At 40.1% G+C, this 27,800-nt stretch overlaps 2 protein-coding genes across 2 annotated transcripts; both read left to right on the top strand.

Annotated features, from left to right (window-relative positions):
• Positions 1-2,129: 2,129 nt before the first annotated feature.
• LOC144198615 (extracellular serine/threonine protein kinase FAM20C-like) lies at positions 2,130-27,651 on the top strand. Its single transcript, XM_077719736.1, has 11 exons — positions 2,130-2,277; positions 2,343-2,774; positions 3,322-3,497; positions 4,266-4,344; positions 4,470-4,562; positions 4,845-4,960; positions 5,046-5,226; positions 5,321-5,430; positions 27,001-27,082; positions 27,144-27,203; positions 27,266-27,651. The coding sequence occupies exons 2-11, from the start codon at positions 2,347-2,349 to the stop codon at positions 27,510-27,512; spliced, it is 1,572 nt and encodes a 523-aa protein (XP_077575862.1). The 5' UTR covers positions 2,130-2,277; positions 2,343-2,346; the 3' UTR covers positions 27,513-27,651.
• Positions 7,051-26,802, top strand: dnhd1 (dynein heavy chain domain 1). The gene is made up of 45 exons (XM_077718282.1): positions 7,051-7,058; positions 7,106-7,267; positions 7,392-7,610; positions 7,671-7,832; positions 7,905-8,108; positions 8,172-8,282; positions 8,357-8,513; positions 8,617-8,871; positions 8,945-9,085; positions 9,167-9,275; positions 9,590-9,807; positions 9,882-10,125; positions 10,406-10,563; positions 10,628-10,753; positions 10,850-11,126; positions 11,197-11,321; positions 11,399-11,597; positions 11,682-11,773; positions 11,876-12,011; positions 12,176-12,301; positions 12,380-12,477; positions 12,560-15,524; positions 15,600-15,684; positions 15,775-15,934; positions 16,006-16,288; positions 16,359-17,751; positions 17,816-17,903; positions 17,975-18,086; positions 18,163-18,349; positions 18,465-18,567; positions 18,635-18,763; positions 18,832-19,023; positions 19,539-19,958; positions 20,440-20,857; positions 20,919-21,026; positions 21,366-21,542; positions 21,615-21,793; positions 22,329-23,276; positions 23,949-24,117; positions 24,229-24,309; positions 24,416-24,635; positions 24,718-24,809; positions 24,885-25,031; positions 25,110-25,726; positions 26,204-26,802. The coding sequence occupies exons 1-45, from the start codon at positions 7,051-7,053 to the stop codon at positions 26,621-26,623; spliced, it is 13,020 nt and encodes a 4,339-aa protein (XP_077574408.1). The 3' UTR covers positions 26,624-26,802.
• Positions 27,652-27,800: the final 149 nt, after the last annotated feature.

Below are 27,800 nucleotides of genomic sequence, written 5' to 3'. Positions count from 1 at the left end.
AAAATGGCCATTGTGGGACATCACTACTAAGAACTTTTGCCAATTACTCAGAAAACATAAAAATAATTAACAGTGCAATCCTACAACTACACAATCTTAAAGCTCAGGATTTCAAAAAACAAACGCAATGTAAAATCTGTGTCCCACCCATTTAAATATTGTCTTTTTCCCCAATAGCTGCATCAAAGTCTCCATCCCCAAAAACCTAAACACAATGTTTGGACTATATAAACACTTATGATTCCATTGGGTCCAGTCAAAAAAGTTTACCCCTCCTAACCCACTGCCAGTTTGACGCATATCATTTATTATTCATACCTGCCTCCTCTTTAAATATCTCCTCCCACCTCCTTTATCGCGTGGCTGTTAAATATTCATACTCTGAGTCACACACCCGGCGTACTGAAAGGTTCTCATCTCTGCCCTAAAGCTTACAGCTAAGGACACTTGCACTAGCGGTGTTAAATGTTATGCACACTCACACGTTAGCACATGGAAATGTTAATCTATTCCTACAGGGTGGCCCTGAAGATCTGAATTTGATTGTAACGTGTCAAAATGTTGGATTTTCCGACTGTTCAATGGATCGGTAGTTTTATTTATTGGTTTTGAAGATTCTCAATTGCTCAGAAATGGACATTGGACTCTGAAAATAACCTGTAGCATTGGTTTTGATTGCATTTCTGTTTGTATCCATTCAGTCATGCCACCTACTGTGTCCTCATTTCATGTTTCTTAAAAGTTTAAAAGCAGAGCACCGTATCTTAGCAACCTTTTCAGCACCTGAGAAAAGGTTGCTGCAGCTTCTGACAGTTCATGCGAGTGTGCGCGTCACAAGTGAAAAGACAGGTGGATCAAAAGAAAAATTCTAGCACACGATAGAAATGGAATTGCAGTTGAAATAAGCGGAAAGTTAGAAGATATGTACTTTTTTATTAGTTAGCTTCTTGTGATATGGAAAATCGAATTCAATGTTAAGCTAAAATTGTGCTTACAGGATTTTTTTTAAATCTAAACATCGCTAGTTAGCTTCTCTTGTCATGATATGGAAAACCTAATTCAATGTTAAGCTTAAAGTTGTATTTACAGGAAATTGTTCTGTTTACAACTTCCATTCTGTCCAATAGAAACCAAGATTTTTCATTGTAAAAATAAAATAACGACTAGCTACTCTCGCTAATATACACCATCAAGGCTTTAACTAGCTTGTTTACAATACACTAGCAAGTTGCTCCACAAAAAGACAGAAATAAACATAAGAAGCAGGGAATAAAGTGAGAGGGAAAACAAATCATTAATCATCAACATACTTCCCGCTACAATTCTCAAGACTGGGAAGCAAGACGCCATCTGAGTCAAATGTGACAACTAACACATGAAAGCCAGAATTAGGCCAAGTGGATCTTGACGATAGCTTGTAGGGTTCTTCATGTAAATGGGATTTTTAATTGGAGATCCAACATGGAGGCTCATGAAATAAGAATGCTTAGTTTACTACGATTCAATGGTAATTAGATAAGCATCTTGTGTTCAGAAATATGATTTAAAATGTTATACTAGGTTTCTAATGTGTGCTAAGTTCAATGTATAGGGTAGTGATTAAAATGTTATTACCGTATTTTCACGACTATAAGGCGCACCCTCAATTAATGACATTTTTCAATAAATAAGGTGCACTGTATTATAAGGCGCACAGTCTATTTTGGAGAAAATGTAAGACTTTTAAGTGCGCCTTATAGTGGTGAAAATACGGTAATTGCTATTGACTTCCAGGTATGAAGCACTCACTACTTTACAGTCACCTCTAGAGCCAGCCATTGTTGATGTTTTGGATTTTTTTGTATAAAATCTTGCAGTGGGGGAGGAGCTATATGATGGAAGATTTTGTAAACTAAGATGACATCTGCATATTTAACAGTATTGTTTCAGTTCAGGCGTTTGTGTTTTTTTAATATCCGACAGTGGTGGTTTTTGGTTTTCTGTTTTTTTTCCATATATAAGGCGCACTGTCTATTTTGGAGAAAATTTAAAACTTTTAAGTGCGCCTTATAGTCGTGAAAATACGGTAATAGGCTTCTAACTGCTAAATTTGAGTAACAGTTCAATGTCAGCTCCTGCCAAATCCGACAGTTCAAACCATTGAATGGTACAACGATCACTTTAACCTGGCAGTGCTATCCATTCTGGCACAGTGCAAACAACTGGGTAAAGAGCAACTTGCAGTTGAAAGAGGATTTCCATTCGACTGCAGCAGACTATAACAGTTCTTCTGAAAGAGTAAGTTCCCCTTTTCTTCATTAAATTGGAATATTTTCTCATTTATCACCGCCATTTCTGTTCAGGAGGATGTTGTGGCGAATGCGTCGTCGATCCAGGATAAATTGTCTGTCCTTGGCAATTGGCTCTATTTTCCTGCACCTTCTCCTGGCTTTTGTCTTTTTTTCGTTGTATGAGGAACCATGTGACCCGCCATTGGTCACCGGGACAATCTCTCCAAAACATCTGAACAGAAATTTCACTGGTTCAACCTTGGCGTCCATTGATATTTCACAAAGACAGTCTTTTGGTTTCCAGGGTCATGTCGGAGTACCGACAAAAACGTCTCAAGGTGGAAGGATTGGACCGGTGACCGAGCCTCTTGCGTCCAGTTTGGCGAAACTCAAGGCACTCTTTGACCATCCCCTTTACTCTGTGGCCACATCGACTGTTCACAAAGAGGATCGGTTGCTGAAGGTTAAACCAAAGTTGAAGTCTGAGAGGAGCTCCCAGATGTGGTCAGTAGCCTGGAGCTTGATTTACTTTGCAAGTTTTGCAAGGCCAGACATTTTTTTTCCTGTAATTTAAATTTAAAGCAGGTAAATTGGTGTAAAATAGACAACCATTGCATTTTATTCCAGAAGCCTGGTGCTCGTTGGTGTAGTATTTCTATTTGGTTAGTTTATGGAGGATTTGTGTTGACATCTGAGGACAATCAAATTGTATCTACTTTAGAATTGAATTCTAATTCTTTGTAGGTTTTTTTTAATTTTTTTTTTATATTCACCACTTTGGTGCTGGAGTTTAAGAAAAAATCTGATTTCAATATCTAGAATATCAACCACAAATACCCGTCTTTAGACCGTATCTTTACATTCCTGGTTTAGCCTCGGTCTTGTAACGTCAATGTTAGTCTCCAACTGGTCAGTCAAACTCTGGTGTCTTTTTCTCCTGATATTTATTCCAACTATGTTGCCAAAAGTAAAAACAAAACTACTTCAATCCCACAAAATTCTGATTCTTCTCTTCATTCTCCTAATATTATGCCTACTTTTGCATCCATAGGGTAAGCGAGAACCAGGAAGGCTACGACAGCATCCACTGGAACAGCAGTGGCGACAGCCACCCCCCTTGGCTACGCTTCCACCTCGCCATCTCTCGCTGGCAACTCTACCCCCAGCCAGACCCCAACATGGAGCCCGTGATGGAACAGCTCGCTTCTCACCGCATCGTTAGTGCAGGTATGACAAGAGGGCTTGATGTGGCGAATGCTAAAGGCGAGGACTCTTAAGTAAGGGAGGGTAATGTCTGTTTGAAGAGAGTTAGTTCCTCAAAGCTTTGATGAAACGCAGTGTTTGAGCCACCAACCGATGGGGAAGTCAAAGGGTGACAGGATAGATTGGAAGGAAGGCTTGTGTAGAATCGCTAACAGGTTCCTATGATTAAAGCACAAAGACTTTTAGAGGAAGAGGGACTCATTAATTTTACATTATGGGTCAAACTGACAGATCTGGCCCATCATTTTGTGTGGCCAGCGAAAATTATAAGTTGACTTAATGGCTTATGATACATTTCAAATGAAGATGATAGCTTTATAGAGTATATTTAGTTTTTTCCTTAAAAAAAAAAAGAAAAATTAATCCCCGCCAATGTCATATTTTGTAGGTTTTTTTTGGTCAAAAAGGCATTTTTATCACTAAAAATAAAAGTAGAATATTTCCTGTAGTCTACACTTATTCTTTCGCTAAAATAAACAATTGGATATCTCTTAAAATATATTTAGCCTTTTTTTCTTAATGGAAAAACTAATTATTAAAATATTTTACAATAGGAAAGTCCCCCTTTGTTTTAGTTTAGTAGTATAAATTTTTAGCACAGTTATAATGACATTTTAAACAGGGTTTGGAAAAAAAACAATTATTTGGTTTAGCAAAAACAATTTTGAGTTAGATGTGTTACTTGTACTGTAAGAATGAATAATAAGAGCACCTTGATCTTTGTTTTTCTAGTTCAAAAAAGTGGTGGAACACAACTAAAGCTGGTGATGTCATTCCCAAACTATGGTCAAGCCATGTTCAAGCCAATGAAGTAAGATGACAATGCTTTTGATACTACCAAAGAAAATTCATGATTTCTCAAACTCACCACTGCATACAATCTGGGAAGTGCAGTATTAAATGAACAGCATTTTGTTTTGTTTTTCTTTCTTGCAGGCGGGAGAGAGATGATGAAACAGACTACAATCTCTACTATTTCTCAGATTTTGAGCGACACAATGCAGAAATTGGGGCATTCCATCTTGACAGGTATGTAAATTTGGATACACACCAATAAAAACATCACACTTGATGCTTTTTCTCTCAGATGTGACATGCTCAAGAAGCCAGTTATTTTTTCATACATTATATTGATACAATAGTTGGAAGGATATTGGACAATTGGTCCCTTACTGAATTTGATCATTCAACCTGCTGATTGGTATCTGCATATCTTGCACCAGAAAATGACAAACATACAGTTGCACATCCGAGTTTAAATGTTACCGAATACCTCAACCTAATTTCATCACATATCGCTTTTCCATGCAGGATTCTGGGATACAGAAGGGTTCCCCCAGTGGTTGGGAGGCTCATCGATGTCATCAAAGAAATCAAAGACATCACAACAGATCAGAAGCTGGCCCGGACATTTTTTAACTCCCCAGGTAGTCCTCGCTTTTTTACTTTTTAACACAACATACTTTATTTCTATTTCATCTCTGCCCTCTATGTTCTTGTGGCTCCCTCCAGTGGGCAATGTGTGCTTCTACGGTCGGTGTTCCTACTACTGTAGTACAGAACATGCCGTATGTGGCCGGCCTAGGAACCTGGAGGCTTCTTTGGCCCTCATGTTGCCTGACATCTCCCTGGCTAACCGAAGGAGCTGGCGCTCACCGTGGAGACGTTCCTACAGCCGCAGCAAGCTGGCACAGTGAGCAGTATAGTTGGTATTCAGGGAGGTGTTTCCGATCAAAGGCTTGTCAGGTCAGTGCGAGTCAAGTGGGTTTTTTTGTTTTTTTTTCCAGGTGGGAGACTGAACCGGGCTACTGCACAACCATCAAAAAGACTGCACCCTATGACAAAGGCACAAGGCTGGTGGACTTCATTGACCTGGTCATACTGGACTTCCTAATGAGTAGGTTCATATTTATGATTAATGAATAATTCATTTGGTTATAATTGGTACTTTTGCAAAAAGAGGTTGGGTTAGATTTTGAGTGGAAAATATTTATTTGGCTTTTTTCCCGTCTTTGAAAAAACAAACAAAAAACTACTATGTCTCATGAGAATTAATGCAAGAATAACAGAATAGTAGAACTTAAAAATTAGTGTCCACAAGAACAACAACAACAACAACCGAAAAACAGGTAAGGTTGGGTTTACGAATAGGCGTTGATGAATTGTCATTGGGTAAGTACTAAATTCAAATGGTACATCTTTTCTGATGTGTTTTCTGTGTTGTTGACCTTGATGATTATCTTTAATTTATATTATATGACTATCTATTTACCACAAAACAGCATATTTAAAATATGTTGTCATCATTAATGGAATTGTCTTTTTTAAGTGTTTTTTTTAGTAGGATATAGTTCAATATTTAGAATGACTTACTTGCAGTTTTGCTTTGCAGATGGTTTTTATGAAGTATTATTTCCCTGTTTTTCATCGTGGTAAACAAATAGTAGTATATGAACAAAACGCATAACGCCTTGACGATATGGTGACGTTCAAGGTCAGGTGAAATGGTCCGGAACTCTGAGTTTCGCGTGTTGTCCTAGCAACTCTTATGCAGGTTAGGTTAAGAACTCGTCTTAAACTCCTTGCTCTTCGGACGACTTTCATGACGAGGAAAAGTGCACAAGCCACGAAATTATTCCATTCGACGTCCTGTTTGACAGCTTATGGCATGAAAGAACAGCTGTTACATGAAAGAGTTCACCAAAATGTAAGTTTCGCTTTTTACTGTACTCACTTGTGTTCTCAGATAATGACGCCATATATGTTCGTTAGCTTTCACGAGCTAGCAAACGAATCTTGGCTAGTTTTTATTAATGACATTTTTTATAGTTGAAAGCAAAGTTTTATTGTATTTTGAAATTAATTGCATTGTTTTTTTTTTTCACTCAGAGCACAGTATTCACAAATCACCGCTTCAATCAATAACAGTTTGAATCTGACTAAATTAAAATTGTTAATAAGTGCGTTGTACAGTTAAAACTACAGCAATGATAATTAAGCAGTTTAGTACAACTGCAAAAGTATCCAATACCATACAATATATTGTGACTATTCACTTTTCAAGTAGAAAGGATAGTTTGCCTCTGAATTATTGCCAACAATTGTTCCTATATATTATATTTACATTGATGCAAATGGGATTTGCACTTAACATTTTTCTGTTTCATTTAGGATCCAGGAAAATGCATAAAATTCGTCTTTGAGCTCTTCTGGTACAGCATGTTCGCTGTCCATTTGCAGGAAAAGGCCCCAAAATGCAATCCCTAAGGCAATCAACAAGCTGCGGAAAATCAAAGGCTAAGCCGAAGAAAGAAGAGCCCATTGCGGATAGCGGTGGTCAAGCTACTTTGCCACCACTGTGGCCTAAACCTTTCTCTAACTCCTCATCCTCGCTGCGCAAAAGTCTATTTAATCCGTCCTCCGTCACTCTTGGCACTCAAGCCGAACCAGTACGAGTCCTCACGGAGTCAAAATTGACGAAAAAACCTGGGAAAAAATTCACATCAAAAAGGTACTAATGCACATGTAGAAAAATTCATTCATATATATTTACATGTATATGTTCTTTTCAGTTTGATAGCTAAACATGAAGCCAGAGTCTTTATTAGGGAGCTATTCAGTCTTCCTGTCATCATCCCTGAGGGTCAAGACTCGAGTCTTCAAGAGTTATCACTAGATTCAAATGCGACATGCGCTGACATCACTGATAAGATTGTTGATGAAACGCCATACAGGTATGAATGTGGTAAATGTGTATTTTAATCCTTTAATTTCTACTACAATGACTGGAAAGTCATCAGTAATTGCTTTTCCTCAGTAAAAACTGAGAAACATTATTTACTTCTGTCATTTTTACAGTTTGTTGGAGAAAGGGGCACCAAGAATCATAAGAAGGGACTTATACAACTTTCCTGCCATCGTTCCCAATTTAACCCCTGGAACATCTCGTTTGGCATCACTCCAGAAAACTACAGCAGAGATTGGACGCAGAGAATGGACAGAAAAACTTCGACGGAAGGGACTTGTGTTATCCACTGACGTTGGGGCTTCCGTGACTGATGATGTGGCAGTAAAGAGGTACTTTACACTTACTTTGTTATTATTCACACTCAATGAGACTACGAACATTTTTTTCAGTTTCACAGACGAGTCAATAACAACAAGGAAAGTAATCCGGCCGAACCAAGTTGAAAAGGTTCCTATTACTGGCATGGACATAGTTCAGTTTTTCCTAAAGAATAACGATGTGGGAGATACAAAGGTTTTTTACTTGAAGGAACAACATGAACAAGAATACAGGTATTCCACAAAAACTGGTAGCAAACAAATATGGAGCATCAACTAAGTCTTTTTTTGTCTTTTCCACTTGAGACCCTACGACCTGCGAGTGGTCCCAGCCAGTGAGGCTGGTTCTGAGCACTATGTCTTCACCTCCGCTACGGTACTACATGTCACTCAGAAAGGTTATGGAGACCTGGTGTCTTTGGGAAATTGGTTCAAGGAGTCGGTGCTATGGAGAGCTTTGCAGGACATTCCCTTTTTTGGGAAATTCATTCTACGAAATGCCACCATTTTGTAAGTTTGTGAGTTTTCTTAAGCCTGAAATTAGAACTAAGAAATCTTCATATTTTCTCCTAGGTGGTATAAAAATACACGTGAGATTGTTTACCAAAGAAGGTTTAACCAGGTTCAGGAACACTTGCTTGCAAATATCCCCCAGTACAGAAATGGCCTTCTTCTATTATCCAAGTCAGTTTTTGTCTTTGTTTCAATGGCTCTCAAAATCAATATTAATTCGAATCTAACGGATTAAATTTCCACAGAGGGATTAAAGAACTAAAAGGAACACGCTTGCTACCTCTGGATGTGTCAAAAACATACACATTGATGGAATTTCAGAATACACTGGCAACCAGTATGCAAACCGCCTTGAACAGTCTGAGGCAATTCTCTCGATTTCGCACCCGGATCCTTCACAAGGTAGTTTCAGTTTATTCAAACAATATTTTTCTAAGGGGAATTTTAAGGCTCAAACTTAGGTGGATAAAAAAAGTAATGGAGTCTTTGTAAATCTTTCTTCTAGGCCAAAGAGGAGGGTTATACGGTCCATAAGGAGCTTCAGGAGCACCTCTCCTATGCCGAATTGCCACATCACTGTTGCAAGCCCATGCATCTCCACCAAGCCCACCTGGATGAGCTACAGGGTGACGTGGCACGTGCCAAAATAACTCTGCAGAAGCTTGGAAACTTTGCCACTCTTGTCAATTACATCATCATGCAGAATCTTGTCACTGTGGTCCAGAAAAGTGTCACCTTCTTCCTTAATGACTTTCTCAAGGTAGAGGTTTTTTTTCTATGGAATCGCAGTTCTAAATGCGAGACCTGTCCTTAACCCTGTTTTTGTTTGTTAGAGAGAAAGTTCTCTTGGACGATGTCTGTTCCAAACTCATCTGAGTTTTGGTGCTGGTCATTTGTGTCTCAACCCACCGTTTCGTCTTTTCCAAGAAACATTCACTCAGGCGATTCTGACTGCTGGTGACTCAATAAGTCAGGTGGGTTCCTTTTGGTTTCTAGCAATTACAAGCTTTATCAACTACAAGTTCATAATCATCTTTGTGTTGTCTACCTGGTAGATGTGTGAAACTTGTGGATATTTCTTGGAGGTCAGTAACACCCTTGATTGTCAGGGTGAAAAATTCAACCTCAACTGTGGACCACTTACTCTTGTTGTAGACTCTCGAGGTATTTTTTTTAAAGTTGCACTATCACCTCATGGGGGTATTTTACTGTATTTAAAGAGTTTTCAACAATGACCAGGGAACAGACACAACATTCGAATTTTGTAATACCGTCTTCATCACCAGTTTCCACTATGCAGAGGCAAACATGATTTACATTTTGTTGTACAATTTCAACAGTTATGGATTTATGTGAGTGTTGATAATTTGGGTTTTCAATTTTTTTTTGACAAAATGCTATCATTTCATTTGTGGGTAATAACTAAATATATAAATATTTCAGAAGCACATTTTTTTGTCAATTTACGGTTTTGGCAGGTGATTGTAAGGACAACGATGTAATTCCTCGTCTGGCAAACTATAGCTGTTGTCGTTGGATTAGAGAACAACGCCCCAGTTGGAAGTTAATGATGACTACACAGGGCCACACAATACCAATCTCATCATATCCTCTTTCCAAAGAACAGCTTTTGTGGTACATTACAATTAATGATGTTACAATAGCTATTAACAAAGAGCAGACGGAGCTGATGCAGGTGAGCCTTCTGCTTTGCTACAAATGCCAGTATGATAAAATATGCTTTTTAAAAAATCTATTTTGTTTGGATAGGAAACTGAGTCTGAGATCCAACAGTTGTTGGCGGAATACGCATGGGTGCTAGATATCCAAGTTTACATCAGCCAATGGAGTCCAGCTTATTTAGAAATCTTGCAAGGTGAACCCGCTTTACTGTATGAGGAATTGATTAAGAAGCTGCGCCAGTGGATTGAGCGAATACACGCTGCCCCCTCGTCCATGTCGACCTCCAACCAGCTGTTCATCATACACTGCACCAACGTGAAGGAGTATCTAGGTATGCAAATTGACAAGGATTCAGTTCAGTGCAGTTCATTTTCTCGGATATGGCGATTTGAACTACTATGTATAGTAAAAAAGAATAATTCTTAGGTGTTTACTTGCTCATATCACCCACTTTTAATTTCGTAATGCGACCCGTCTCATGATAAAGACAACAAGTATCTACTCCTGTTTTCCTTTGAGTCATATGCCAATCCTTGTCTTTGAGAGTCATTGGTTTCAACCATGCAGATGATTCCTAATTGCTGTCTGTCATTTTTTTGTCTCTTTTCCAGAGCAGCAGTTGAATTTGATAGAAAATGAAGTACAGGATGAGTTAGTCAAGCAAATGAAAATACTATCAGAGAGCTTCTTGCATGATTTGGAGGAAACCCTTACGACTCTCATGACCCAACCTAAAGACATGCATGACTTGCCAAAATATATTGATGTGGTATGGGAACAACATTTTTCCAAAACAGTTCCTAAAAGTGTTTGGTGATCATTTTTTTTTACAGGTATGGAATTCTGTGAACATATTGTCAAGAATGCAACAGCGTTTGGATTACATTCAAACCCTTCAGGACAGTATTTGCATTTATTTTAGAGAAATGACCATCCAGGAGCTGTGTTTGAGAAAACAGGTCCTTAAAGATACCACAATTGTTCATCATTTTTTCATTTAATTATTGTCTAAACACTATATGTGGTTAATTGTATGTATGTTGTCATATATTTAGATGCTGGACATGTGGGGTTGCTTTTATTCCCATTTGAGGGAAGCAGCTAGCTCCTTGCGTTCCCGTCTTCCCACAGCGGCTATTGCACTCTACACAATGCTCCCATGGATGTCCTGTGATTTAAGAAGCATACTAGAGAATGCTATATCTGGGCCATTCTTAGATCCAAAGCAAAATGCTGAACAGATAGCTTCCAAACTGAAATATATGCATCTTCGTGTGGAAACTGCTTCATCCAATCTGGAACAACTATCTAAGATTGGTCAAATTTTACCAGGTTAGATAATTCACATCTATTTAAATTCTTAAGTATCCAAAATTGTGCTAAAAATCTCACTTTTCATTAGAAAATCCAGTGGATTTAACCAATCTGGATGGTGTTCCAATGCTAACTGCCCGAAAGGAACTTTGGGAACTTATAGCTCATTACAGACGATGTTTCAATGAATGGAACTGCTCCCTGTTTATTGAGGTACATTTTTTGGAACCAATTCTCATTTTCTAGGAATCTGTAGTTCACTCTGAGTGAAAATATTCTCCATCTGGTAGCTTCCTCTGTTAGAAGCTCAAGAACAAATCAAACTCTGGCAGCAGAAAGTAGCAAACCTTTCCAGCATCATACCCACTCAAGATGCAGTGTTGCAGGAGATTTCAGAATCCATCAATGATGTAAGCTATCGGGTTCAACTCTTATCCAGGTTTCAGACCCGCATAATCAAACCCAAACACCGGAGCACTTTTTTCAGAGGTTAGTATCAAAAGTTTGTTGTTCAAATGCTCCATCATGAAAATTCTATGTACAAATGCTATCTATATCTTCTTCATTTGATAGGTCTTGGTTTATGGTATTCCTCTGATAAGAATGCAACTCTAGCCCAAATTATTTTTCATCCCTTTGACTTACACCAGGAACTCATTGACAAGGTAAGGGGATAATGTTGTTTTTTTCAAGATAAAGTATTTAAAGTGCCATGTAAATAGAAACCAAATATTCAATCAAAAAAGGTCAATAACAACATTTTTCAGGTATGTGAAGATGCACAAAAAGAAAATGTAATGGAACAGCGTTTTCAAATAATTCAACAAGCATGGCAGAACCGCATTTTCCAATTGTGTGTCTACACCTTTCCTGATGCTTCATGGGATGCAGAAATTATCACTGGTGAGTCTACAAAATGAATGATAAATCTTGGCCATTGACAAATGTTCTTACCACTAATTGAATGAAGAAAAGCACAAACAATGACTTCCCAAAGTACTGACAATTTCTTCCAAAATACTACACACACGCTTACACTTGTTTATCTTTTTATTTCTTATCGTCAGGCTTAGAATTCATCTTTTCTGACATAGAAAAAGATTTGAGGACTATGATTTATATGCATAGATCACGACACAGTGTCGACTTTAGGATGCAAGTCGAAGAGTGGATACACTTGCTACAAGAGCTTGGTAAATATTTAATAATATTAATGCATAATAAGACACATAAGAAACATCTTTAAAAAAAATGCCATTCTGTTCATACAGGTAGGTTGCTACATTTCTTTGAAATTTATCAGCAAAATTGGATCTTCCTGACCAATTTATTTCAAGAAGACACCTTGGGTGTTCAAAGATGGGACTTGGTATGAGCAACATGATTATGAGATCAAACTTAATTTCTTAGTTTCTCTCTGAACTTCAATCTTTTCATTTTTTTTTTTATAGCTGGCTCACTTTCGTACAATCGATGAACGTTTCAAGACCATAATGCATTGTAACTCAACTGACTCCAACGTGTTGAATCTTGCTCGTCCCAACAATGGGAACGTCAGTGTTGACGGCACAAACCTTTTCCAAATGATCCTTGACGATATATCCACGATGAATAGTATTTTCAACCAGATGGCAAATCGTCTTCATTCCTATGGCAAATCGTTTCCAAGACTCTACTTCTTAAGTAATAGGGAAATAGTGGAACTACTGTCTTTGCAACCGACACCAACCTCTTTGTTACCCTTTGTACGAAGGTTCTTTAAAGGTGTAAAATGGCTGCAAGTGGAAGAACTTCATTTAGAATCTGCAACACAGAAGAGAGTTCTTGGGATCTTTGGCAACTTCAAGGAAAACCTTAAATTTCTTTCTCCAGTGGAACAGAATCCCAATCCCTTGATCTGGCTCAGTTTATTCCAGGAACAACTCAATTCAACAATCAAACATCTAACAAGTCGTTGTGCTGATGAACGAAAACAACTCGAACCAACAAATCAAGAATTTATGCCTAACCCCGCCTGTGGAGATGTCTTAAATATGATATCCAAGTATCCTCTTCAATGTCTTCTTGTCGCAGAGGAGACAATGTTTTACAGCGTGCTACATGAAGCTTTCCAAGAATCAAGCACAGTTAAAATGAGTAGTCTCGAGGTTCTGATCAACGAACAACTAAAAAGGCTTTGCCAGTCCTTAGGGGTTGCCATTTCAAGGACTAAAGACGATAAACAACTCTCAAGATACACAGAGACATGTTTGCGTACGTTAGCTCTGCTTAGAATCAAACATGCACAGCAAATAACGCAACTCTCGCAGGTGCAATGTCAACCAATGTCATCTTTTGAGTGGCTGAGTTCTCTCAAGTACTACATCACCCCAGAAAGTCAAATTCTAGAAGAAACTAACAATCCAGAATGTTACGTGGACATTTTAGGCCATAGACTCCCATATGGTTACGAGTATTTTGGTCCAGAAAATTGGGGAATGGTAGATACTCCTTGCACAGATCGAGTAAAAATGGGAATCGTCCTTGCCCTGACCAGCTATAGAGCTGGAATTTTGAATGGACCTTGCTCTTCGGGAAAGACAAATACTGTGGTCCATTTAGGGAAAGCATTGGGTAGACATGTTGTGGTGCTTAACTGCTGCTCAACCATGACGGCGGATATTTTTCAGAAGATGCTACTGGGTGCACTGTTGACAGGTTCTTGGTTTGTACTGGACTCTGTAGACTTGCTCCCTCATAGAGTGCAAGCATCACTGGGGCAACAGCTTGAGGACATTTATCAGTTTTTCTCTGGGTTGTCAAGGAAGCCAGTAGGTCAGGGACTCACTCCTTCAGGTTGTGGAAGCACATTTGAGCCAGGAAAATTCATGCTATTTTCAGGGATTAAAATGATTCCGAACCTCAACTATGGCTGTGTTCTGATTTCCTCAAATAGGCGTGCCTCTGAGATTTCACAAAGTCTACGATTTTCAATCAGACCTGTGGCGTTAATCCGTCCCGATGAAAAAATCATTGTGGAGATAATGCTAACGCTCTTTGGTTTTAAAAAGGCAAACTCTTTAAGTCACCGTCTGGTATCCCTCATGAGCCTGAGTAAGAATTCTCTCAGTCTTCCTGTTTTTGTCACACAAAAGAATGATTGTCATCTTATCATCTTGCAAAACATTCTATCCGCCTCCAAAAAACTCTTAAAGCAAATGACTCGAGATGAAAGATTCTCCGGCAAGGCCAGACAGTCTTTTGTCATACGAGCTATTCTCAAACCTCCAGAAAACGAAAATATAGAAGATTTAAACGAACGTCAAGAACAGGCAATCTTCCCAGATTTATTGGAGGAAATCGCAGTTGTCAAAGCAATTCATGCAGTCTTATTCCCATTTCTTTACGCCTCAAAAAACCTTTCCCTCTTCAACTCCATTTTTAAAGAAATGTTTCCTATAGCAGGCCAGCTTCCCTTTATTCAACAATATACCCAAGATGAAGATAATAGCACACTTAAGGAAGCCCTGTCAGAAGAATTAGATCAGCTTCTGTTGCATTCTAACACAGAGACTATTTGCCAAGCTCTCAAGCTTTACAAGACCTTAATTTTCTCACATGCAGTTATACTTCTTGGACCCCCCGGGAGTGGAAAAACAACCTGTTACAATGTTCTGGCAGGCAGCCTCAACCGACTCGCAAAAACAACCGAGGAAACATTATTTCAAGAGAATACTACACAGATTTCCGCTTCTAAATGGAGCTCCGTCAACACTATGGTTCTATTCCCTAATGCCATGACTCACGAGGAATTATTTGGTGGGTTCTGTGACAAAATTGGTTGGAAAGACGGAGCCGTGGGCAAAGCCTTGAGGGATTCAGAAAGAGCAAATTTAGTAAGGCGCGAAATGGAGAATTCTCGATATAAGACTAAAGCAGTGAAGTGGCTGGTAATGGATGGAGAACCATTGGGAAAACCAACTTGGCTTGATCACTTGAGCACATTGAGCGATCTGGAGAAGCCATTTTTGTGCATGCCATCTGGTGAAACCCTCGTTTCTTCCAAATCACGTTTCAAGTTACTAGTGGAAACGACCGATTTAAACGAGGCAAGTCCCTCCGTTGTGACTCATTGTAGTCTTATTTATTTTGATGGCGTTGATGTTTGGAACGCTGTTTGGAAGAGCGAAATGGATTCTCTCCAGCTCGAGTTTATTGACCAACAAGAAATGCTGGAAATGTGGACTCATCTATCAGAAGATCTTTTCTCTCCTACTTTTGCTTTGCTGAAGAAAAATGACATTGCTAACAAAGGTCAATCGGCAATGTACGGTCTGACCGAAATCACGTCATTTGTTCGAATCCTGAGAGCACTCTTACAACATTTTGCCAAACAACTGAAAAACAAAGAAGCCACAGGACAAACTGATACAAAAGGTATAAGTATACTCACAATCTTCAAATATGTATAATTGTACGTTGAAAATATGTTGTTAATGATTTTCTCAACAGATATCCTTGGTAACGATTCCAATATAAGAAAAGATCTTTTTCTGTTGGCTTATATTTGGGGATTTGGTGGTCATCTCCATCCTCGGTAAATAAGAATTTTATATTCTGTGTTTCTCTACATTTAAAAAAACATAAAAATACAAGTATACATGTTTCTCCTCTCTTATTTCAACAGACTTTGGCCACAGTTCGACATCATTGCCCGCCAAGTACTGACTGATAGTCGAGCTCAAATTATTCTTCCACAAGAAGGAACTGTTTTTGAGTTCTTCTTTGATATCGACAACAAGATATATTCAGAAAACACCATGTTGACGAAATCCATCACTCCCAAGGTTTTTTCCTCATTTTTCCTTAGTTCTCAAACTGAATATTTTCCTAAAAAAACAAACCTGTATTTACACAGTATTGGAAATATACCTGCATACTCAAAGTCATGTTGGGAGCAATCCAGCCAGTATTGCTTGCAGGAGAGCCAGGTTCAGGAAAATCTACTGTATGTAACGCCCTACTATGTTTCGACAAGCCTCACATTAAAGTACCAGCCAGTTCAATCCGAGGACCAGCAGACCTACGCCATTTACTATGTGGAATTAGCTGCCATTTAAGCTCTCCAAAAACCAAAGATGTCCTAAAGAAACCACAAGGTCTATTACTCTTTGTAGATGACTTGCATGAAACACCATGCGGTAAGAAACACAACATTGCCATACAGTTTTTGCTTATTTTAACCTTTCTGTTCTACTTTGGGTTTGATAGATGTGACTGGAAAGACTTCCAAAATCTTAGAGACTCTCCGACAAAGTATTTCAAAAGAAAGGATTCTTGCAATTGATTCAGATCACTTCAAAATGCTCCGGTGTGGAACCATCGCATACTTGGCCACGTGTTGTGTTTTCGAACTGGACAATCCACGTGTCAGCATCATATCTCCCAGGCTATTGCGACTATTCTCAGTCTTTGCACTCCCAAACTTAACCGCAGATTTAATATTTTCCATGTATTCGCCTCAGCTTAAACTCTGGCTTAGGGATATTCCATTTATCCCAGAAGTGGCGGACACAGTACGCAATATCACCAACGCAACACGGGATTTATACGAACATGTTTGCCACCATTTCCAGCCCACCAGACAAAGCCCTTGTTTTCTCTTCTCTCATCATGACCTGAAGAAAGTATTTCAGGGCATGTGTCTTTGGCATCCAGTCTTTCCCAAAAAATGGTTGTTAGAGCCCAAATCCAAATCCAAAAGCTCCCTTTTACCTCCAAAATATTTAATCATAGAGCTCAAAATTGTCCATCTCTGGATACACGAGTGCCTGCGTGCTTTTGGCGATCGGATGAGCTCATTCGCCGAAACCGCTAAACTACAGTCGCTCATTACAACCACAGCTAAAGCACACTTTAGCCAGAAGTTAACAAACGAATCCAACATTGACACCATCATTGAAAATTTAAGCTTAATCAGGACCCGTGAAAGTAAAAGTTCAGCCCATAAATCCAGACCGTCTTCATCCACTGAAGCAAATTTCTTAAAACAGCAAGAAAAATTTCTTCAGCATCTCCAAGAAGTTGTAACTAAGCTCACTTTTGGGCCTGAGATTGCTGGGAATGACTTTCCCAGATTCAAAAACAGTTCTTATCAGCTTCAGGATATCAACGTACTCTTACAACATCTACTTACGCACAACGATGCCAAAGACAACGAACAACAAAATGTCAATACCCACTTTGGTTTTAAATACACCATTCATAGACAAAGAATGGGTCAACTACTACGTATTTTCCGGACTCTTCTGATCCCGGGAGGCCACGGACTCCTCATGTCCTCAGCTCCCGGCACAGGACGTAAAACCAACGTACGTATGGCCGCCTATCTCTCAGGCTTCCACCTAATAGAAGTCCACGCTGGTAACGAAAATCAACTACATACCATTCTAAAAAAAGCTGGGAATCAAACACGAGTTTATAAAGTCAATACCATCATACTAGTCCATGAGAATATCAGTTCCTCTGTCAGAGAAGACCTATTGGCTGCCCTCATGTCCTACCCGGGACTCTACACGGATCAGGAAGTGGCTAAACTGGTTTACCGGGCATCTGCTTTTGATAAAACAAGAAGATTCCTATTGGACAGCTGGATTTTTGACAAGTAAGACTACTTCTATTCTTAGATAAAGGAAAACTTACAACGGATCTTTGCTTTTTATAAACAGGTACTTATGCCAAAACCTCAGAGACGTGCACGTCTTTGTCCTGATGCCTACCGTTGCTTCTATCAAAATCGGAAATGACGAATGCAAGGTTCGTCTGCACTTGTTGTTAACTCATCCAATGACCTAGCATGGTTTTATTGACATATTTCTGCCACCTAGGCACAAATAACCAAGGCTCTAGGCCTCTGCTGTGTGGAAACATACCAGCCTTGGTTCGATCAGTCTTTGGTAGAAGTGGCTGCTTACCACCTGAAAAATATTTATCAAAACTGTAAGTGAAATCCCTCAAAAATTGGCTTTAAGTAGCTTGACCGAAAAATAGTAACAGCTTTTCTTGCTTAATTCAGTGAAAATTCAAGACTCACCAGTCGGTCTGGCTGCAGCAATGGCAGGAGTTCATCGGACTGCCATTCACTATGCATCTGTCTTTCTAACGAATCAGCCTTTCAGTCCTCATACATTTATGGTTTTCATTTTCCATTTTGGTCACATCTGCAAAATAATGTTCGAGGAGTTGGAGAGCCGTGCAAACAGGTACTGTTTTTTCTTTTTTTGAATATTGTGTTTGTTTTGAGGAAACAAGATCCAATAATGAGCCGATAATGCATAATTTGGATGCTGATCTGTTATGAATAATTTATTTGTATAGATTGAACGCTTGTCTTTCTCATTTGGATGCTCTGGATAACCTAGCAATGGAGGACAAAAAGGAATTGATTACAACGCAGACTATAGTTGCTGAGAAAAAGACGGTAAATTAAACGGTAAAGCCAACGGCAACTGGTTTCAAAGTTTTTAAGAGGATTTTTTTGTTGTCAGCGTGTGGATACGTTCAACGGAGCCATACATGAACAGAAAAGGTTGCTTGAAAAAGCTGAAAAGAAACTTGCTAGGCAGAAACTAAAGATACAAATAATAGGAGACCGCCTGGCTGAATCAGAAAATGAGGTGACCCATTTAATTATAGGTTTATAAATCCCAATTGTTACTATACTGATCATTTTCACTCTTCTCAGTTGAGACCTTATTTCAAAGAAGCCAATGACGTAATTCATATTCTGGATCCGCTAGACCTGGCCGAGGTAGGCCACTACAGAGATCCACCTGCTGGCGTGGTGCTCGTCATGGATGCTGTCCTTCTGCTTTTTGACCGTCCCTTTGGCTGGGAAAATGCAAAACAACTGTTCTTACAGTGTAACTTGTATAAGGTATCATTTTAATCTATTTCACTTTAAACTGACCATGGTGGTTACCATATTTTCTCGCGTATAAGCCGCACCCTTAAAATTGCCTTGAAATTGCCTTAAAATTACCTTGAAATTGCCTTAAAATTACCTTGAAATTGCCTTAAAATTGCCTTGAAATTGCCTTAAAATCATTGAAATATACAATTTTATCATAGACAAAGACCCCTGGTTAACAAATGTTCACCTACATATTCTCCATTTTGAAATAAATGACCATATTGGACGGATTGTCCTGCATTTTGGCGTTTTGTCGTTGTCACTATGCAGTTTTGTGTATGTCAAGTCTAATTTATGCACATATAAGCCGCACCCTCGATTCAATCATCATTGTTAATATTATTTTGCAACAAATACGACTCATATGTGAGAAAATATGGTATACTAACACAGCTAAAGCAAGACACAGTTTGAAGTTACCAATATGGTAGCAAATTGTGACCTTCTAATCTCCTTAATTCTTTATTTTTTTCACTCAGTGCCTGGAAAACTTTGACTTCTACTGCCTCCCGGACAGAAATTTGCTGGGACTTGCCGAGATCATTAAAAACCCAATTCTGGCGCCTGAGTTAATTCGCGACGTCAGCAAAGCCTGCGAGACTCTATGCCGGTGGTTAATGTCTATCCACAAATGCGGCAGTGTGTGCTATCATCTAGTGATCAAGACTCAGCTGGACTTGATGCTCAAGAGGATGAAAGCCGAACTTGAGGCCATCAAAAAGTATATCAGGGATATACACCGGCGCCTGGAAGAGCTCGATGCTGAGGTGAAGCCTGTGCAGGAATTTCTGGAAGAGCAAGTGGTGCTGCTACAAGAAGACGAATGCCATGAGAGAAAGGCTGCTAATGCTGCGGATATGTTGTTGAAACATGCAAAAGTATGGAGGGCTGATGCTCAGGTAATGTGGGATATACGCTAGTAACATTTTCTGTGGGTAGATCTGGCTTGGGAAATATCGGCAAGTGCAATGATGCTAAGTTCTAAAATTGTTTTTGAGTGAATTGTTTCAGTCTTAGGTCAAAAAGACGGTGCTTGGACGTTTGGTCGCCGGTCAAATGGTGACAGAATTTAAAGTTGAAACCAGCTCTCAAAATTATATTCATGAGAAAGAGTTTAATATGTAAGAGAGAGAGTTTAATATCTAAGTACTGTTTACTATCTAATTACATTTGACTGGCGACCAAAACGGACCAAACGTCCGGGCGACCAAACGTCCGGGCGACCAAACGTCCGGGCGACCAAACGTCCGGCGACCAAACGTCCGGTCACGAAAAAGACTCAACATTTTTTTTTGTGGCTCTGAAGCAATTCCTTTTGGGTTAGTTTTTGTCTTTTTGCTCAATAACAAATGCATTGGATTGATTTTCCATTTTCTTCAGGAGGCACAGTTACAAAGACAATGCCTACTAGCAGACGCCATGGTCCTGGCTGGTTTTATCACATATTTAGGTCCATTTGGAGATGACGTACGCGACGAATTGCTGAGCAAGTGGAGGCTGTTGTGTCAAACGGGACATATCGACATTAACCTGAAAGACCACAGAAGCTCTCTGTTGGCCTTCCCAGAATCTCCTCGGCCGACCTCAGGTTTTCCAATGGCCGTATCTGATACGCTGCAGCCTCTTTTGCGTCGAGTGTTGGACGTGAAAGACTGGCCCAGCTACGAGCCGGCGACCGCTCGATTAGTAGCCAAGTTGCTGATGTGGGGCTGCAATAGGAGTTGGGTCAAAAATTGGACTCTACTCGCTGATACCCAACATCATTCGGAGATCAACTTGAACAATGGGATCATAACAGGTTGGTTTTGTTGGTCCATTTTGAAATGCTACTGATAAAATATGGCATTTCTTTTTGACAGGCGAAATGGGGGACGATGACACTCTGGGGAAAGAATTTGAGTGTGATTTAGTGGTTTGTGCTGATGATCCAAAGCTAATGAGCCAGTTGGAACTGGCTACTGAGAAAGGTACAGTAAATGGAATCCTCCTCCTTTTTAATAACATTTTAATATTTCTTAATACATTCCTTTTTACTTGACTTTGTACTTTATACTTTTTACTTTAATGTTGAGTGATGAGTATGTTAATACTTTAGTCCTTTTTTCTGTTTTAGTTTCATATGTACTGTTAACGGATGCACTTTTTTATATGTATCGTATCTTGTGCTGACCCCGCCCATCCGTCAATTTTTTAAAGTCAATGTGGCCTTCGGGCCCAAAATTTTGCCCACCCCTGATCAAAATGCATTTAGTATGTTTGATACTATCATTTTTTTATTGACTTATCTGCACATTCTGTTCTTCCAGGCTTCAAAATCCTGATAACACATGTAGAACGAGCACCAGTCACTCCACAGTTTCTTGCTTCTTTGGTTCGACCCGTTGCAAATTGCCCCCTAGGGTCCACACAGACCACCCACCAGACCCACCCTGAGTTTTTCCTCTTGCTCAGTACTCACTGTCCCGTCCGACTCCTCAATAACGGTAGGAAACGGTCAGAATTTGACTCCACGTGTCTTTTCAAGCCATGCCTAATCGGGCTTTCTTCCTGCTCAGCCATCCATCCGTCCGTGCTGGCTCAGGTGGATGTGGTTGACCTCTCGCCAAGCTCGGCTCAGATCCAGGAACTTATGCTGACGCAGCTGCTGCAGTCAGAGTGTAAAGTGTTGCTGATTCAACACCTGCGGATGGAAAATGACAAGTTGGTGATGCACAGGAAGCTGCTCACGGAGGAGGTGAGGCAGTCATTTAGTGGGAAAACATATTCTCCTTCCAACTATAAATCATTTTCAACTCGATTAAAGGTCATCGTGACTTACATTTTCCGCTTCAGCAACAGCTGCTGCCATTTGGCACCTTATAGTTGAATCCATTTTTCTAAAATGATGTATTGGACAATCACAGGCTGATTTTCAAAGACGCTGCAGGTGGGCCAAAGTGTAAAAATACCCATGTTTAGTTCAAGGAGGCATTTAAGACTGATATATGTTGTATATGTCGCAAGAGAATGATGACTGAATCGAGGGTACAGCTTATATGCGCATAAATTAGACTTGACATGCATGAAACTACATGATGACAAAGACAAAATGCCATAAGGCAAGATAATTTGGCCATTTATTTCAAAATATAGAAAAGATAAACAGATAAAACGCTAAACAACATTAATTTTGACGTCTATGAATGGAATTCCAGAAAAAAATAATTATATCTTCCATAATTGTTGAATCAATGCTGAGGAAATCCTTGCACATTTCAATCTTTTCTTAGGACACTGTGCTGGACTTAGTTCTTCAGTCCGACATCGATCAAATCCAATCTCCCGAGTTCCTGGCCAAAGTATCCGATATCCAAGATTCCATGACTTTCACTCAGACTCAGCTGAGGCTGGTGGATGAGACTCAACAGTACAACGGACCCCTTCTGGCTGCCCCCGAGCAACTGACAAAATTGGCTGGTTTCTTCTACCAGGCTTTGCAAGAGTTGTCCCGACTTTCCCCCACCTATCACTTCCCATTATCTCACTTCATGGCAATCATGCAGGAGGTGTTTGCCGACAAGGCCGGCAAACTCATATCATACGGCACCGGGGCCATCATGGGTGGTGTAATACCAGAAATAAGAAACAAGATGGTGTCAAAGTTGATGATGTACTACAGACCCTTACTCTTTCGAGGCCACTACGCCATTTTGAGACAATTGGTGACTCTTGCCGTGATGCAGACCAATCAACTCTGTTCCCCGCCAGAGAGGAGTGCCTTCCTCATGGGATTGAAGGACATTCTGGCTCCAAATCAGGTGGACTCTGACCCCTGTTTGGATTTGGATTTGATTTCTGTTTTTAGAGGGATACAGCAATCTCTGAGCTCTTCACACAAGGAGTGGCAAGACTACCTTAGCTTGCCTACTTCCGTCACGGCAGGGCCGGTTCCCTCGGAATCTCACTCCCACTTGTCTTTGATTCAGAGGGCTCTCCTCTCGAAGACCCTGCGCCCGCATTCTTCGCAGGAGCTGGCCGAGGCTATGGCGGCCTGCCAGTTCCGCCAAGGCAGCCACTCTTCAGTGCCTCATTGCGGGAACCCTGGGGCTCTTTACCCATTTCTCCAGGAACACGAGGGACCGATCATCTTGACTTGGCCTCGTCCCTCCAAAGAGAAATGGATAAGCATTCAGCCTCTTCACCTAATCAAACTATTGGCGTTCAAGGCGGTAAAGCCGGTAAGTAGAGTCGTGACAGGACCAGTCTTTTGGTCCCTTTTGGTCGCCGGTCAAATGTACTTAGCTATTAAACAGTACTTAGATATTAAATCAGACTTGGATATTAAACAGTCCTTAGATATTAAATCGTACTTAGATATTAAACAGTCCTTAGATATTAAACAGTACTCGGATATTAAACAGTACTTAGATATTAAAATCGTACTTGGATATTAAACAGTACTTGGATATTAAACAGTACTTAGATATTAAACCGTACTTAGATATTAAACAGTACTTAGATAGTATACAGTACTTGGATATTAAACAGTACTTGGATATTAAACAGTACTTGGATATTAAACAGTACTTGGATATTAAACAGTACTTGGATATTAAAAAGTACTTGGATATTAACCAGTACTTGGATATTAAACAGTACTTGGATATTAAACAGTACTTGGATATAAAACAGTACTTAGATAATAGTAAACTCTCAGTCACCATTTGACTGGCGACCAAAAGGGACCAAAAGACCGGCGACCAAACGTCCAAGCACCAGTATAGTGGATGGTGGTGTATTTATGAGCATTCTCAGCTTTATTTTACATTTTTTTAAAGCTTTAAAAAAAAATAGTATTTATTTTTCATTTGTTTGATCCGTTTATCTCTAAATGTGTATTTGCTGTACAGGTGAATGTGATTTCCGTCGGCGGACTTAGCGACATGGATTCCATCATGGTTGCTTTGGAAAAAGCAGTCAAAGAGGGTCACTGGTTGGTATTTAATAACTGTCACCTACTAGAGGAATGGGATGGTAAACTAGTGGCACGTTTCAATCAGCTCTTTTCCCCTTTTGGAGGTAAGAATGTCTTGTTCGGCGTTGTGATGGGATTTAGATACAAATTTGCCATTGTTGTTGCATTGCTAAATGCATTACAATAATTAATTATATTTCCTAACTGTCCCACAGCAAAAACGCACCTGAATACTCCTCATTCAGACTTCCGACTATGGTTGCTAACGGAAGAAACGACTCGATCCTTCTTTCCAGGTGAGTTCTATAGAACATAGATAAAAATGAGTTTGACGCTGGTGTCAAATGTATCTTATTTAAAATTTTATCATAATAATGGTCCCCATGATGTCATTTATTCCAGCTATACTACGAATGCATGCACTACCTCTCATTTGTGACTCATCCTGGAACATAAAGGAAGAGCTTAGTTCCTCCCTGCAGTATTTGTCATTCCTCGCTAAGCGTCACCCACAAAACCTGTCCGACATCACGGAGCTCCTTTTCCGCTGTGCGACCTTTCACTCCATCTTGTTACAAAGAGAGGCTTACAAAGCCAAGGGCCAGTCCAGAATGTCAAGTTGGTGAGAATTGAAAACATGGTTTGATCATTAAATGACAATGTAAATGTTGTTTTTTTGCTTTTTCCTTTGCAAATTTCTACAGGAGCCAATCAGATCTCCTCGCTTTGGTGGACGCGGTCATTTCTTCCGTTCGTCTGTGCCACGATAAAACCAAAGCGCTACATTATATAGCAGGTAATAATATAACATGAGAAACCAGGTTCATGAATTTTTTTTGAGCTTGCTCTTGTGTTTTTCTTCAATTTGAAGTCAACCTCGTTCATGGGAGTCACATGACTGAGTGGTCAGATCTTGAAATCGTCCAGAACGCCGCAGAAATCTGCTTCTGCGCAGTACCACCCGAGGCCACTGGGCCACACGTCCTGACCAATATCATCAGCAGAACTGAGCATCGCGGTAAGCCGACACCACTCGCGAATTATCCACATTGGGGAATGAAATAATGTACTTAGTTACGATTTTCTATGTTTTTAGACCTCACCAAACTCCCACGATTATTAGCTCAACAGCTAATATGGTCCATCGAAATCAGCGAACCTCTTCTGCTCGGCTTCGGCTCCGACGTTGAAGCCGAAATACTCAAAATGAACAGTCACAATTTCAACAAGATGCTCAAGGCTTCCCAGATTCCTCCTCGGCGAGCACTACGTTACGCCAACGCGTCGGCGACCATGCCGGAACTCGGCCAAGCTCGAGAACGGCTCCTCTCCCTACAGCAATACCTCATGCACCAAAACGAAAGCAGATCCAGAAACGCAGGCCCTGTTTTCCAGAGTCCCCTTTATGATTTTCTCCTAACCGAGTGGCAAGAACTGAATGACTCTGTGTCTTCACTCCTTAGCCTTCTCCGACAGCCACTTCAATACCTGGCAGATACCTTCCCATCCCTCCCCACGCTTACCGCTTTGTGGCGTATGCGGAGGCGAGCGGAACTACTCAGCGCTTACCTGTGGCGAGACAACGAATCGGCGACTCGCGCCACCTACAGATTGTCTGCTTTCGCTAATGCCAAAGGCCTTCTTGTGGCTCTTATGAGAAAGGCAGCTCAGGCGAATCAAACATGCCTCGGAGAGATCGCTCTACATCTTGGGGTAACACTTCAGCTCATTTTCTGTTTACATCACCAAAAGTGGAAGGTTGCCAACCCTGAACAACTTAAAAATAAGCCACACCCAGGATTTAAACCATGTCATTTTACAACTACACTAGACTCTCCTATCATTATGCTAGGAATTGTGTTGTTTTGATACTTTACCAAAACTATCAGACCTTGAAACCCCAAAATATCAATTTTATGTAACATAGAAATCAGCAATAAGATTCTCCTACGATTACAATTAGAAATATTACAATGGATGACTTCATTCTCGTGATATACCGACTTTAATCTAAAATTTGGACAATTCTTCCAATTGACATTGACTTTGAAGGGAAATCAATTGCGTGATCCAAAAAAAAACATGACCAGTCTGATTGCACTGTATTATTATTATTGCCAAAGGCAGGAAACTAAAGTGGCACCATATTTTCATCACTTGAGAGAATAACCTTTGTTTTTATCCTTCCAGGTTCGTGACGATCCATTATTTACTCCACTTCCCAAGGAGGCAGTGTACTTGTGTGACCTGGATCTAAAAGGAGCCTCATGGAATGCGAAGAGAACAGCTTTAGAAAGCACTCTCTCACCTCAACCCTCCGCCATGCCTCTCATTTGCATCAGGGCACACGTAAAAGACGCAAAGTCACCACGTTCTCGAGTCCCCGATCAAGTTTACAATTGTCCGATTTATCTGGAGGACTTAAACACCGGCGAGGAGAACATAAACGACTTGAGTTTGGTCACCACTGTTCCACTGGCTAGCGACTTAGAGCCTTCTTTGTGTAGTTTACGAAAGGTTCGACTCGTTAGTCGGCTTTTTGGCCCATCTGAGCAGTCCATGTGTGATGGGAGTTTGGGTTTTAATTATGGCGGCAGTTTGAAAGGATGAGCGACATAGCCCATAAAAGTGAATGTACTATTTTTGCACTGTGTTTTTTCCTTTGAATTGGTAGGAAACCTGTTAAATGTTGTATAAAAGTAAGAAAGGAAAATCTTAAATATTTTTTCTATACTCCCTATTTGTGCTGTCAGCCCCCAAATATAATATATATATTTAAACACAATATACTGCATGTGTTGTTGTTTTTTCTTTCCTCAACTCATTATTTTACAGGCGATAGACCAAGCCAAGGGGCCTTGGCAGCGACCATTCGCTGAGAGGCCTCCCAGTTTGAATGCATTGAATGTCAATTGCCTTCAGTGGTGCTGATAAATGTCAATGAATGAGTCAAGTATTTATATTTTTTATTTTTTTTCAACCTTTAGGCAACATGGACAGACACCACTACGAGACTTTCGAGGAGTTCGGCAACAACACTTTCCTGCTTCACCTTGACAACGGACGAGCGTAAGTACGACCTCTCAATCACATCCCATCGAATTCTCTTGTAACAGTGTGTCCCACTCAGATTCGGACGTCACTCCAAAGACGAGCCTTCCATCCTGGTTCCATTGGAGCAGTGTTGCAGGTACAAATATGCATTTTTTATATTTTTTAGCCCTAATTCTTACCCTTATTATCATCTTCCAGAATCCGTCGTTCCACCTGGCTCCGCCTACGCCTCCTCTCCCAACCGCACTATCGCCTCAGCGACGTCATGCGGGCCTCACTTTCCCGGGACCCCCTCCACAGCGTGGCCCCGTTATTGACGGAACCCCACCTCGCCGCCCTCGATCGACGTTTAAAAACGTTGCTTGAGGCCGTGAGTCGTTGCGTGGAGAAGCACAGCCTGGAAGAAGTTGTGTATGACGATATTGGCCATTTACAGGACCTGTAAAGAAAATCCAGTGTCCACCTAACATGCTTTAATCATCTGATACTGGAAGTAATTATTGATTGAAAAACATATTTACCATTTTATAATCTTGCATTCTGTTTTTTCCCCCCCAAAAATGTTTTTTCCCCCAAAAAATCATTTTCCCCAAAAATGTATTCCCCAAAAAATGTATTCCCCCAAAAATGTTTTCCCCCAAAAATGTTTTCCCCCAAAAATGTTTTTCCCCCAAAAATGCCCCCCCCCAAAAAAAATGTTTTTCCCCCAAAAATGTTTTTCCCCAAAAATCCC

This window comes from Stigmatopora nigra, chromosome 6, assembly GCF_051989575.1.
Source record: "Stigmatopora nigra isolate UIUO_SnigA chromosome 6, RoL_Snig_1.1, whole genome shotgun sequence".
Lineage (NCBI taxonomy): Eukaryota > Metazoa > Chordata > Actinopteri > Syngnathiformes > Syngnathidae > Stigmatopora > Stigmatopora nigra.
The sequence above is the reverse complement of the archived record's forward strand: the minus strand, read 5'-3'. Positions and strand labels throughout refer to the sequence as shown.